General features: G+C 34.5%; 1 protein-coding gene across 1 annotated transcript in view; it reads right to left on the reverse strand.

The window, feature by feature from the left end:
• Positions 1 to 1596: 1596 nt before the first annotated feature.
• Positions 1597 to 15086, reverse strand: part of Shcbp1l (SHC binding and spindle associated 1 like) — a 38773-nt gene continuing 25283 nt past the window's right edge. The window contains exons 7-10 of the mRNA XM_004862835.3: positions 7510 to 7663; positions 6056 to 6306; positions 4477 to 4599; positions 1597 to 1966 (exon numbers count right to left, since the gene is read on the reverse strand). Coding sequence (XP_004862892.2) covers positions 1715 to 1966; positions 4477 to 4599; positions 6056 to 6306; positions 7510 to 7663 — 780 coding nt within the window. The 3' untranslated portion in view covers positions 1597 to 1714. The remainder of the gene's footprint in view (positions 1967 to 4476; positions 4600 to 6055; positions 6307 to 7509; positions 7664 to 15086) is intronic.

Consider the following 15086-nt stretch of genomic DNA (forward strand, 5'->3'; position numbering starts at 1 on the left):
CAGTGGTCTAAAGTAGGCATGGGAAAAGAGAAATTGGTTAGAAACTAATGGCAAATATAGAAAGGAGGCAGATGATCAGTGAGTGAAGAGCTTGATCACACAAGGCTATTGTTCATTCTATTTACCCTCAAAGATCTTACCTTTGCCTACCATCACCAATTCTTTCTGAAGCCAAAAACTGAGGATGGTGCAAGTGTACTCCAAAAGTCCTTACTGCTCATTACATTCATTGCAGAAAGGCTGATCCTATTAAGGATCCCATAGACAATCCCTGGTATTATCTTTTGTAATAAGCTCTTAAAACCTTGTGTAAACAAGACCTTGTATGAACAAAACCTATGAATTGTCTACAGATATTGTTCTTTAACAAAAGGAGACAGGATGCTGTTCAGTAAAACACTGAAGAAGAACCATGCCTTTAAATTTCAATTCTCAGACTTGAGATTCTCGGTAGCAGTTTCAGGTTACCTTTGCTGCAGTATAGAAAACAAAGAAGTAAATGTCACAGGTTTACACTTGATCTTAGCCAAAAGGCCGTGAAGCGATAAATGTCAAAGGTTTAAATGCCTGAGCGCTCATTTTTTATATCCTTAGGTCAATATAAATTCTGCATTGTAAAAAGACCATAGTTGTTTCTTAGTAAATTAACCTCTACCTTAAAGGACAAATGGCTTTCTAAAAAGATTAATTTTCTAGTCCCATTTAAACTAAGTGATTAGATTCTAGCTGAAGGCATGCAAGTTGAAATAATGTGTGCAGTTTAGCAGAAAGGTCTTGTGCTCTTCTTGCTTGGATTTTGAACATAATGGTTTTGAATAAGAATTGCTATCTTGGACCATATGGTAATATTGTTTTTTTGGTATGAGGATCAAACTCGGGACCTTGTGTTTGCGGGCAGGGGGTGGAACCACTGAGCTAAATCCCCGCCCCATATGGTAATTTTTATAAGAAACCATATAATAATGAAACAAGATGGAAGAAGCTCGAATTTCTAATATGAAACACCTACTAGAGCTACACTGAATACCAACATGAAATATCTTTCAGCCCTATACCTCTGTACTTCTTGAATATGAGGAATAACATTTTTATATTGTTTATCTCTTTTTAGATTTTCTTCTTGCAGTTAAACCTAATATTTTAATATAGTGACCTATGACCTTAGTCTAATTACTAACACAGATCACTGAAAATTGACCATAAATTTATCTGTATAGAACACGTGACTACTTTTTGACATGAGTATTAAAAAAACCATGCTTAAAGCCATAATGTTTCTGGAATTAATTATGAGTATATTACACAGTAAAAATTCACAAAAAAGTACTGATTATACTTTTTTTTTTTTTTTTTTACAGTGTTAACGTATTGAACCCAGGGTCTTTTTTTTTTTTTTTTTTTTTGTACTGGGGATCGAACTCAGGTCCTTGCGCTTGCACATGAACCCAGGGTCTTACATATTCTTGGCAAATGCTCTACCAGCTACATCCCCAGCACTGGTTTATATACTTTTTAAAGGGTGGATTTTATGTTATTTGAATTATACTTCAATAAAGCAGTTATTTTTAAAATATGTTAAAGCAAATAATGAAAGCATTTAATGTTTTAATATTTTAATAAGCTTTAAACTTAATTAAAATTACCATATCTGTGGGATATAAGAATTATTTATTAAATTTCTGAAGTATAAAACTTTAACATTTATCCAGATGCTTTAACTAGTGCCTATTCTGATATCCCCCTTTAAATTTCCTTCTATTTTATTATTATTCATTTCCAGATTCAGGTTTTGCATTATTTTGCAGATCATTTTATCATCTATCTTATCTCCTGAAGCAGCCCCTTCGTTGAGAGCTTCTTCTGCTACAATAAAAAACTGTTCAGTTGGTTGAAGAATGCTTACTCCATAGCCATTGTTGCTGTAAATGTGGTTATTAGTCATCTTCAATTTCGGTGCTGGAAGAGCCTGTTAAATTATTTAAGGAAATTTAGTTTTCAATAATTCTGATAAAGAATTTGTATAAACATATAAAATTATTCCAGAACTTACTCTTGGGTTAACAAATTTCTTTAAAACAACAAGACTAGTTTTGAACAAATGTGGTTTCTTCCCATTGATAGTAAATACAAATGTTTAATGAGGATATATTAAATGAAGGAATGAAAAAATATTAAATAAAATTTCAACATTTTTTTTTGGTTTTGATAAAATAACTGATTCTAAATGGGGATACAGCAACAGCATATGAAGGTGACCTCTAATAGAACATGATAAAACATGAAAACAAATAATTGCAGAGAATGTGTGACATGGAAAAAATAAAATAGGTCAGTGCAATATAGCATGGCTGGGTGGAGTTGGGGAGAGGTTGCCACTTAAGAGTGTTCTTTACATAATGGCTTTTTTGAAGAGGGACAATTATATTCATATGTAAATAATGAGGTGGTTATTCATTACTTAGGCAGCTACAGAAAGGGTATTTCAAGTAGGAGTAACAGCCAGAAAAAAGTTAATAATTTCTGGAAACACAAAAAAGTAGTGTGGCTTGAATGTAATGTATAAGAGAAAGAATGGAAGGAGATGAGGAAAAACGGTAAGGGAGAGATCCTGTCAGGTTTTACAAACATTTATAAAAGTTTATAACCCTTATTAAACTTTATATGTAAGTCACTTGGAGATCTTGCTTAAAATCAGATTCTGATTTCGTACAAAGTAAGGCTCAAAATTCTGCAGGTTCTAAGAAAATAGCAGGTGATTCTAGTGCTACTGCCAGGGCTCACTGAGTTAGCCAGATATGGTTCTTTTTTTTTTTTTGGTACCGGGGATTGAACTCGGGTCCTTGCGCTTGCAGGGCAGGCAGCAAGCCAGATATGGTTCTTAAAGCACTGGTCAGCAGTATCAGCAGCACCTGACAAGTTCCTATAACAAGTCCGACAAGTCCTTAGATATCCCCCCAGACTTGTACTGGAAACCAGGGTTTGTCTCTCAAGAGTGGTTCTGATGCATGCTAACATGTAAGAAACACTAAAAGAATTTAAAAATACTTAAGAACAGAAAAAAATGTTTACAGCTTAAAATCCCAGCACTCAGGAGGCTGGGGCAAGAGGAACACTGTAAGTTTGAGGCCTGTCTGGCTACATAGTTCAAGGGCAGACCCTGTTTCAAAAAATATAAATAAATAAGAGAAAGAAAAAACATTTAATAAAACTGCCCTCATGCCCTCAGTATTTTTAGCCGATTATCTGATTTAGCATCTAAATTCATGCTGCAGGGTGGGGTGGGGAGGTTTTCTAGTACAAGTTGAACATCTCTAATCCAAAATGCTCTAGAATCTAAAATTCTGAGTGCTGAAATGACACAAGTGGAAAATTCCTTACCATGCAACATTTTTTTCATGCACAAAATTACTTAAAATACTGTATAAAATTACCTTTAGGCTGTATGTAGAAAATGCATATGAAACATTAAGGAATTTCATCTTTTGTTTGTTTGTTTGTTTTTGGTACCGGGATGGAACTCAGGTCTTTGTGCTTACAAAGAAGGTGGCAAAACCACTGAGCTAAATCCCCTGCCTGGAATTTCATCTTTATACTTGGGTCCTATCCCCAAGATATCTTATTATATACATATGAATATTCAAAAATCCAAAAACTCAAATCTGAAACACTTCTGGTCCCAAGCATTTCAGATAAGGGGTACTCTTAAGTAATTTAAAATCTGAGGAGACAAAATGTGTATTGATAATAAAAGAATTAGAAATCTAGGGAAAACTATCAGTATAAAACCTATTAACCACAAAGCCCAGAGAGGGACCTAGGAAGATAGGGTTTATAGAAATAGAAAAGACTGGGAAGACATTTTGACTACAAATCACTGCTATTCATGTTTTCATTATTTTGCTTAGATCACTTATACAACTCTGAAGGAGTTGAAGTGTTCAGTATTTATTCTCTGTTTTACTCTCAAAAGGCATTATAGATGGGCCAGGGAGGTAGCTCAGTGGTGCCGCAGCGGCTGCCTGGCAAGCACAAGGTTCTGAGTTTGATCCCCGGTCCCGTAAAACAAAAACCAAAACAAAGGCATTATAGATCCAATCAGTGAATAATACAAACTATTTTTATAAAAGCAAACCCAGTCTACTTTGTCATATTCAAAGTTACTTGCTAAGAGTTCAAGTTGAAATTATTAAATTATAGTACTAAATTTGTTTCCCATCAGCCATCATTTAATCATGTTTTGTTACCTTATATTGTTTTTCTTTTCCAAATCAATAACATTTAGACTACATTTTAATACTAAAACATTAGTTTTAGTACCTAATAATTATTTAAAATTTTAACAACTTTTATATTAAAAACTAAAATGATATCTTGATGGGGGCTGGGGATTTAGCTCAGTGGCGCCATGCCTGCCTGGCAAGCGCAAGGTCCTGAGTTTGATCCCCAGCACCAGAGGAGGGTAAAAAAAAATGATACCTTGATATTAACTCCACCCAAGCTGCTTTTTGAACTGTCACTGGTTCTGAGGTTATTACAGTGATGAATTTCATTCCTTTCTAAAATGGCTATACTCCCAGGATACAGTTCAACACCAGCACCCTGTAAATTAAAGGTAAAAAATTTATGAAACACCCAAATCATGCTCTAAAATATTGTTTATACTTGAAAGTTGTAATTATTTATTTTTTGCAGCACTGGAGATTGAACCCAGGGCCTCATACATGCTAGACAGGTGCTTTTATACTGAGCTATATTTCCAGCCCAAAAACTGTAATTCTGTACTGGCAATCTAAACACTAAATTACATGGAAATACATGACAATGTATGCCAGAATTTACTGTAGAGATTACATTTTAAAATGCTGAAAATTAGGGCTAGGGATGTAGCTCAGTGGCTCTGCGCCTGCCTGGCAAGTACAAGGTCCTGAATTCAATCTCTGGTTTTAAAAAAAAAAAAAAAAGCTGAAAATTAAATGTTTGTTTTAGACAATTAGCCACAGAAAGAAGGTTATGGTCAGATAGTCCATTACCTGACTCTCCCACCCAAATGAGATCTATAGAAAAGAGGCTAAAAACTCAAGCAATTGTTTTAGTGGCTATATAAATTCATAACCACTAGACTCCCCCAATAATGCTGCTACAATATTTTCCCATTTTAGTGCGGATTAAGAAAAAGTCATTCTAAAAAGTGCTTGTTTTTCTACCACTTTTAAAAAATCTTCCTCATTCTGTTTTCTAGTTCTTTTTAATGATCTTTGTAATTGCCATCTGAAGATTAGAATTTTCTATGTTCCAGTTATTCAAAGGCTGTCAGAACTAATCACAATACCTTACAAGCAATGTCAGATAGCTTGTAAGTACTTATTTCTTTAAAAATAAACCATTAAATATGGACTTGTGATCTGATTTATAGGCAGTGATATCTAATTTTTAAAAAATCACACTTAAAGCTAATTTCTTAGTTTGGATACTAAGGCAGTTAGTTCTCTCTTCCAGTTTAATGACACTCTGTTGATTTCTACCAGTTTTTTTTTTAATAGGCATAAAGGGATTTATTAGACAAAAATTTAAAAGTACACACTCAGGGGCTGGGGATTTAGCTCAGTGGTTTCGCCGCCTGCTGTGCAAACGCAAGGACCTGACTTCGATCCCCGGTACCAAAAAAAATTAAATAAGTAAAAAAGTACACACTCAAAGAAATAGAGTACAAGCCCTCACAAGAGAGAGGCACTTATTTCCTGAAACTGGCAACATTTATGCTTCTCTTGAGGGGGCCAGGAAAAGGTGGCCCACATCCCATAGCACACTGGCCCATTTTACAGGTACGAGCCCAGTTTTATTTTTTTTAAAAGATGGATAATTTAAACACTTTAAATTCTCTTAACTTGTTCCTTTATCTTAAGGTCAGGTTCCTGATCTTTACTTTCTCAATTCTACCAGTTTCTAAGTTGAAGTATAGTTCCATTCAAAGATATTGTTATCCTTTCTATGCTAAGATCTCTCAAGATTGTTATCTATAGTCATGGAAAGTCATAGTTTTTATAGAATGAAATACCTGGGCGCCAGTTATTTCACTGTCTGTAATTGTCAAAGTAGCCCCTGTAAGTACACATACTCCTGTTCCTTCACATTTTAATACACAGTTTTCTAGAGTCATGTGACCAGACTCTACCACTACAATACCATCAACTGTCCCTTGTTGTATCAAAGATAGATTCATTAGTTTCACTTTGTCAGCTTTGGATACCACAAAACTGTCATGAGAAGGTTCAGAAGTAATCATAATTTCCTCTCTCTTTCCAACTCCTGATGCATAGGGATAAAAACACAAATCAGTAATCCCAAATTTTAAAGCCCTTTAGTTATTCAATAATACTTGTTAGTACTATGTTTTTCCTTTCACATACTTTTAACTATATATTATATACTTTATATATGTTTTAACTATATATACATATATAAATTTAACAACTGTTTCATTGTGAACTAAGTAAATATTTAACTATAATCTAATTTTTTGTCCTTATCTCAATGTCATGATGAAAAAATCCAAGTTTATAATCAATCTAAATGTACCTGTAGTATTTATTCGACATACTTATTCCACTAAATATTTCTCTATGTCTTATAATCAGCAGTCATGTACAAAATGTCTGAGATACAAAAAAATACCATACCTTAACCTGATTTAACAACTGCAATTACCATTAATAAAAAAGACTAGCAGAGACTCTTAACTTAGATTAATATAATAATACCAATAATTTTGCTCTAGAATAGTCAAAGCAGTTATTTAAATTTAAACTCAAGCAGGATACAAATGTTTAAATTATATGTATTCTTATTACAGATGTAGTTCAGCAAAGTACTCTTTATGATCACCACAATATAGTAAAATTTTGCTTGAATTTTCAATTGATAGGTAGATTTTTAGTCAACAAGTAATTTAGTAAATTTTTCTTTTTCCTTTTTTTTTTTGGTCCTGGGGATTGAACTCAGGATCTTGCGCTTGAGAGGGAGGCGCAGTGCCACTGAGCTAAATCCTCAGCCCCTCTATTTTTGTTTTTTATTTTGTGAATTAGCCTTTTGAGAAAATTCTGAGTATATTTTAATGTAGTCCTCCATATGATTCTTCTTTAACTTAAGTGGTATCAAGAGCAGTGAAGATAGATAAGAAAAAAAGTTTTGGTAAAAATATATATGGAGCTGTAGAAAATATGATGATCAGCTGGGCATGGTGGTGTATACTTTCAGTCCCAGCCACTCAGGAGGCTGAGGCAGGAGAGTTGCCTGAGCCCAACAGTTCAAGACTAGCCTATGTAACATAGCAAGATCCATTTCAAAAAAAAAGCGGGGGAAAGAAAATATTCACAGATATTATCTGTGAAAGGTACATAGGAATTTTTGTGAAATATAAAATTCTAATTTCTAATAATTTCATTAGCTATGCTTATAATACACAAGCTGAGTATATATTGCTGGAAAAAATTACAAAGATAGCCTGCTAACCCTTTATAATGATGTCATCAGTCAGTAAAGCAAGATTTGCAGATTGATATTCTCCTGGAAAAATAACTACTGTATCTCCACTGTAACAACTATCCAAAGCCAAATCCAAATCATCATGCTGCTGAAGAAGTGTGCCTGAAGACAAATCCTTTACCTAGAAAGAAAAAAAGAAAGTAGTACACCTTCCATAATAGGCTAAACTGAAACATGACATTTTACTCAGATACTTATTGAACACACAATTTTCCCAAAAGACCTACCTATACAATATTTACTCATTACATGATCAAAGTGTCACTTGTGTCAATTAAGGGAATGATGAAATAAAATTTTCTTTATAATCAATAATTTTATAGCTATTCAGTATTGGGTATAAGGTATGTGTCAGAAGTCGTGAATTGTATGTTAAACCATTCAGTAGGGGGTAAGAACAGTCTCTTTAACAAATGGTGTTAGGACAAATGAATATCTACATGGAGAAGAATGAAGTTGAACCCTAACCTCACACTAAGTATAAAAATTAACTCAAAATGTATTAATGACCGAGTATAAAAGCTAAAGCCATAAAAATCTAGAAGAAAACAGAAAGATAAATTTTCATGACCCTCGGTTTGGCAAAGAATTCTTAGGTATGACACTGAAAACATGACTAACAAGAAAAAATACATAAATGAGACTTCCTCACAATTAAAAACTTTTGTGCCAAAGGGTAATATAAAGAAAGTGAAAAGAGTCTATGGAATGGGAGAAAATTTTTGCAAAGTACACATCTAACAGGAGTATAGTATCCAGAGTGTTTAACGAACTCTTATGATCAACAAGGAACGTGAGGACAACTCAGTTAAAAATGAGCATATGACTTAAATAGTCACTTCTCTAAAGAAGATACACAAATGGCCAACAAGCACATGAAAAGATGATCAAAATCACTGATCAAGCTGGGAGTGTGGCACATGTCTGTAATCCCAGCACCTGGGAGGCTGAGACAGTAGGATCACTGTGAGTTTGAGGCCCACCTGGGCTACACAGTGAGTTCAGGGCTAGTCTGAACTACAAAGTGAGACCTGTCTCAAAACAATAACAACAAAAACAACAACAAAAATTATTGATCATTATGGAAATTAAAATCAAAAGGAGATAGCAGTTTCCATTCACTAAGACTATAATAAAAAAGTTAATAACGGGGTGGGGATTTAGCTCAGTGGTTTTGGTGCCTGCTGCACAAGCACAAGGACCCAAGTTCGATCCCCAGTACCAAAAAAAAAAAAGTTAATAACTAATGTGGTGAAGACTGGAGAAATTAGAACATGATACACTGCAGGTGACAATGTAAATGGCTTGGCCCCAGTGGCAGTTTAGTAGTTCCTCATAAAGTTAAACATAGAATCACCATATGGTCCAGTAATTCCACTCTTAGGTATATACTTAAAAGAACTGAAAACAGGTAGTGAAACAAATTCCAACATGTACATGAATATTCTTAATCACTACTAGAAAATGGACTGGGATTGTAGCTTAGTGTAAAGCACTTGCCTAGCATATGGGAGATCCTGAGTTCAATTCCCAGCACTCCAAATAAATAAATAAAAGGTAAAAACAAATAATCCATCAACCAATGAGTGGAGTGGAGAAATAAATGGATAAATATACATGCAATGGAACACTACTCAGCCATAAAAAATGAAGTACTGTACTGATATATGAGGACGAACCTTCAAAACATGCTAGGTGAAAGAAGCCAGATGTGAAAGTTAACATATTGTATGATTTCATTTGTACGAAACATCCAGAATAGTTAAATCTAAGGTTTAACCACTAAGACTGGTGGTTGTTAGGGGCTGGGAAAAAAGTGGAAGGGTACAGAGTTTTATTTCAGGGTGGTACAAGTGCTTAATAGAGGTGCACAATATTGTAAATGTACTGTCATTGAATTGCTCACTTTTTAAAATTGTTCACTTTAAAATGGTTAGTTTTATAATATAAATTTCATCTTTTTTTGTATAAAGGAGAAAAAGATTCAAGAAAGAGAAGGATCAACCAATAACAATGTCTCTGAGGAGGCAGGAAACAAGACAGGAGTACAGATGAAAGAGAACTTATTAAATAATTCTTTGTACTTGGTTTATTTTCAGTTACCACATTTTGTAGCACTACAGGGAAAATCTGACAGCAATGATGGCTACATTTTTGGGATAAGAATACCAAACACTGGGAGGCTCCCCGGCCGCCATTCCACCACTCCCAGGGCAGAGGAGGTGAGCTGTGCACTCCTGTGGAAATGAGAAGACACGTAAACAAGCCTCAAAAAGAACTTCCAGATCACCTATAGCAACCCCAAAGGGAAACGAGATGGAACAATCTGATACTCAACCACCTGGACTCCCTGAACTGGCAACAAAAGAGGATCAGGAAAAAATGAAATCAGAAATAATTTCTCAGATAACAGCAAAGATTGTGCCCATAGTGCAAGACATGATTAATAAATCTAGAGAGGACACAGATAAAAAAACAGAGGATTTGAGGCACATGATGGAATCCCAACATAGGAAACAAATGGAATTCATAAAACAGATGCAAACAGATTTTCAGGAGATTAAAAACTCCACCAAAAGTCTACACAGTAGAATGAACCAATGTGAGGACAGAATTTCAGATATAGAAGATAAGATTGCAATTAGTGACCAGGAAAAGAAAAATTGCTTTAAAATTGTAAGGGAACATGAGAAATCAATCCAGCAGCTGCTAGACGATGGAAAGAAGAATAACATAAGACTGATTGGAGTCAATGAAGAAACAGGAGAGAGTGTAGATGACATAAAAAAAACTCTTTACAGAAGTGATGGCAGAAAACTTCCCACACAGGGGAAAAGAACTTGACATACAGATAAGTGAGGCATATAGGACTACAACTAGCCTTGATCAAAAAAAATCTACACATAGGCATATAATTGTTAGGATTTCAGAAACCCAACAGAAGAACAAAGTTCTACAAGCAGTGAGAGAAAAGAAACAAATCACATACAAAGGAAAGCCCATCAGAATCACAGCACACTTCTCAATACAAACCCTCAAGGCAAGAAGAGCTTGGAGTGATGTATTTCAAGCCCTAAAGGACAACAGCCTCCAACCCAGACTGATGTCCCCTGCAAAACTATCTTTCAAAATTGATGGAGAAATAAGATACTTTCATGACACAGAGCACCTTAGGAACTTCATGAATACCAAACCAGCACTCCAAAAAATTTTAGACAATATCCTAGGAAAAGACAATGAGGATCATAACCCCAGGAAGCCCAGCAGAATGAATTTGTTGGGCGTGACAAATTAAACACAACGGAGAGAATCCAACAAAAAGAAAAGGTCATGACAAGGCTTTTAAAACTTTTAACTTAATCTCCCTAAGGAGTGTATAATTCAATCTTGTTATTGTACTGATTAGTATTTTTCTGATTCTAGTGTTGAACACCTTTTCTTATGCTGTACTGGCTATTTATCATCTTGTGTCTCCTTTTTAATTGGGTTGTGTATTAATGAGCTGTAAGAGTTCTTTGTCTATTCTGGTCATAGGTTATATGCATTGTAAATATGGTCTGTTTAAGGACTACTTTTCATTTTAATGATGTCATTTAAAGTTCTAAATTTTGATGGAATCTCATTTATCAATTTTTTTCTTTTATACATCATGTTTTTTGTATCTTAGGAAGTTCTTGCCTACCCTAAATTCATAAACATTTTCCCTTATAATTTCTTCTTAAAGTTTTATAGTTTTAGTCTTTCATATTTAGGTTCATAGATCCGTTCAAGTTATTTTTACATATGGAAATAAAGGGTTGAGGTTAATTTTTTATATACAGATACCAGGTGTTCTAGTGCCATTTGCTGAAAACACTCTTTTCCTCTGCTTTTGAATTGGGTTTATTCTATAAAATGTTAATGTTAAATAATCTTTCAAAACTCAGTGGACCATATACGTGTAGTTCTATTTGTAGATTCTCCATTTTATTCCAATGATCTATATGTCTTTCCTTACCCAACACTGCCTTGATTACTGTAACTTTAGAGGAAGTCTTAAAATTAGGTACTAAATGTCTTCCAACACTGTTTTTTATTCTTTTTCTTTTACTTTTCTAGGTCCTTTGTACTCCTACATAACTTTTAAATTTCAATATCCAATTCTTCATTTATAGCAAGTATACACAGACCTGAATTTTTATATATACCTTGTGTTTTCTAATCCTGCTAAATTCAAATACAAGTTCTAGGGGCTCCTAGAGATTTCTTAGTATTTTCTCTGTAGATGATCATTTCCTCTACATATAAAGATTTTGCTTCTGCCGTGCCAATCCTATCCTAATTGTGTCATTTTATTGCCAGACTATTTTGGTTTGGGCCTATGTTTCAAAGTTTAATGGACAGATGAAGAGTAGGCATTTCTCCCCTTGTTGCCCACCTTAGGGAGAAAGCATTGTATCTTCGCCATTCATATAAGGTGTTTTTGCTGGAAGTATGGAGTACATGTCTTTGATCTGTTAAGAAGGTTCTGTTCTACTTCTAGTCTCCTGATAGTTTTTACCATGAACAGCTGTAGAATTTAGTCCAATACTTTTTCTGCAACTAGTGACAGGATCATACAGCTTTTTCCTTTCCTCTGTTAAAATGATGACTTTTGGGGGTGGATCTTCCAATACTGAACCAACACTGCCATCCCTATAACAAAACCACTTTCTACATACTGCCAGATCTGACTTCTAATAGTTTGTTTTGTTAAACAAATTTCTATCTATGTTCACACTTTTTTCTTCTATTATCTTTATCCAGTTTTAGGATTAGCACAATGTTCATTTCCTAAAATGTGGGGAGACGTGTTCCTTCTTTTTTCTGCTTTAAATGTTTGATATAATTAATCAGTTAAAATGTATATGAACCTGTTGCTGTCATATAGGTAGGTTTTCAAGCTAGGAATATACTTTCTTTAATAGGTGCTATGCAAATTTTATATTTCCTCCAGAGTTAGTTTCATTAATTTGTCTTCCTAGGTACTTCTTAGAAGTTGTCAAATTTATTTCAAAACAGATTTTTGAAATATGCTTTCTATATCCTTTTAAATTCTGTAAAATCTGTGGTAATGTCTCCTAGATCTGGATACTGTAATTTAAAAAATGTATAATTGATATTGTGTAATAGGAAGAAAGGTCTAAAGGAGCAGGGGAAGTGGGAGGGGTAGGGGAGAGGAAAGAAGGGAAAAGCAAAAATATGAGAAAAGGAAAGAAATGGAAACAAAGTCTTTGCAAATAGGGAAGGGTGGAGGGGGTGAAGGGAGGGCAGGGGAAGGGGAAAAAAATAAGAACCAAGATACTCATGTAAAGGTACAAGATCCCAATGATGAATGTAACTGTATTTTATACCTAAAATGTACTAATAAACTTAATGGGAAAAAAAAGAATACCAAACACTAATAATATCAGTTGACACTTATGTGTGAGGCATTTTGTTAAAAGTTTTATATAAATTATTTAAGCTGAACACTCTACGGGATAGATTTCATTATTCTCTTGTACAGATTTGGAAGTACAAATATTAAGAAGCAAAATGGTGATTGAAACTCAGATTTTTATTATTTTTTTGTTGTTTTGTTTTGTTTGTTTGTTTTTGAGACAAGCTCTTGATTTGTAGGGCAGGCTGGATTTGAACTCACTATGTGGCCCAGGCTGGCCTCAAACTTGCAGCAATCCTCTTGCCTCAGCCTCCCCAGTGCTGGGATTATAAGTGTATGTCATCACACCTGGCTAATTTTGAAATGTTACAGCTGGGCACCTGTACTCCCAGATACTTTGGGAGGCTGAGGCTGATGAACATAGTGAGGTGAGAAAAAAAGAAAAAGCAATTCCTATGATCTTCACTACCACATTGTACTGTCTCCAGACTTAAAGAAGGACCACCACAGTAGCCTGCAGTGCACAATGAAGATACCAGTTTCTCCCAAACCTGGGAGAATGTCACATGTTCAACTAATCACACACTGAAACAAGCAGCAAACACTTACTGAGTACTTACTATGTGCTAAGATTTTTTCTAACTATATCACAGATAACAAGTCACTTTATCTTCACAACAACTCTGTATGGTACATAGTACTATTATCCCTATTTTACATGTGAAGAACTAAAGCACAAATGAATTAAATAACTTGTTGAAAATCGCATAAATAATAAGGCAAAACCAGGAATCTAGGCAGGTTGGATTTAGAGCCCATGCTCTTAACCAGGACAGTATATAATTTTTATCTCTCTCTTTTTAAGAATGTTACAAATAAGAAGACTGAAGTTTATACAGGTTATACAGCCTGCCCAAGACTACATGGATTTTAAATGGCCCAAGCCAGGTTATTTGAACATTAGGCTGAATGCAAAGTCCATGTCCTTCCACTTACAACTTGTGATGACCTCAATATAAAACTGATGAGCATGGGTCAAACAGCTTAAGGGAAGGGTACTGAGCAAAATTATGAGGAATGAGTCTTCCAAGTTGTGAAAGTTATTAAAGGCAATATGCATAGCTATGACAAACTATCAAAATAAAATATTTTGTCAATCTCAAATGTAAATCTCAAATTAAAGGTTTAAGTAAAGTTGCATTTGATAATGCTCCCTTCTCACAATAATTCAAGCACACTTAATTATAAATTAAGACAGAATTGCAAAGCCAGTTTTGGATAAAAATCAAAGAAATTTCTTACTTTTATACTACAGGAAAATTAAGAAAATAAAGCCAGACCACATTTTAAAAAATGAGAAGTAAAAATAAAAATGACAAGGCTGAGGATAAAAGCAAAATCTATACTTCTTATAAAGAGGTTTTTCATAGATGTTTATAAATATGTTGGTGGGATAATTAGCATTGAAGAATTTGACTCAATGAGAAATTAAAAAGTAAATTAAGGCTGGGGATATGGCTGAGTAGTACGATGCTTGCTTACTATGTACAGTATAAGGCCCTGGGCTCAATCCCTGGCCCAGGATGGAGGAGGAGATGGAGGGTAAACAGGCTTTGTGAAAATAATAGATACAGGGGTAGGTCAGATAGCAGACACCACTCTAATAAGACAGCTTTCTCTTTCATGCTCTTCTCTTAGGTATTAAACACCAGCCTTGATGGACTTCCTTTAGTTCTTCATATGTACTGATTTGTTACACATACACTCATTTATTGACTCAACCAAAACTGCTGGGCACCTATCACAGGCTAAGCATCATGCCTGGTGATTGGATGAGTGGTAAATACAAATTTCTTTGCTCTCAAGAAGCTTAAGCTCATATACTAGTAAAGAGACAGACATTCCAAAGGTAGCCACAAGCATTACTACTATCATAAGGGAAAGTGCCAGTAAGGAAAAGCGCAGTGAGCTATAAATGTACATAAAAGTCTAACATATTCTGGCAGGTTGAGAAGGTCTTCGCCTGTGTAAATGTTATTTAAACTAAAATTTGATGAACAGTGACGACACACAAAGGAAACTCAGCTAATATAAGGATGTAATGCTAGTACGGGAGAAAAGTGTGTGTAGGAAAGCAATAAAG

The sequence above is a fragment of the Heterocephalus glaber genome, unplaced genomic scaffold, assembly GCF_053883595.1.
Source record: "Heterocephalus glaber isolate CG9 unplaced genomic scaffold, H.glaber_assembly_v1.0 deba00001600, whole genome shotgun sequence".
NCBI lineage: Eukaryota > Metazoa > Chordata > Mammalia > Rodentia > Bathyergidae > Heterocephalus > Heterocephalus glaber.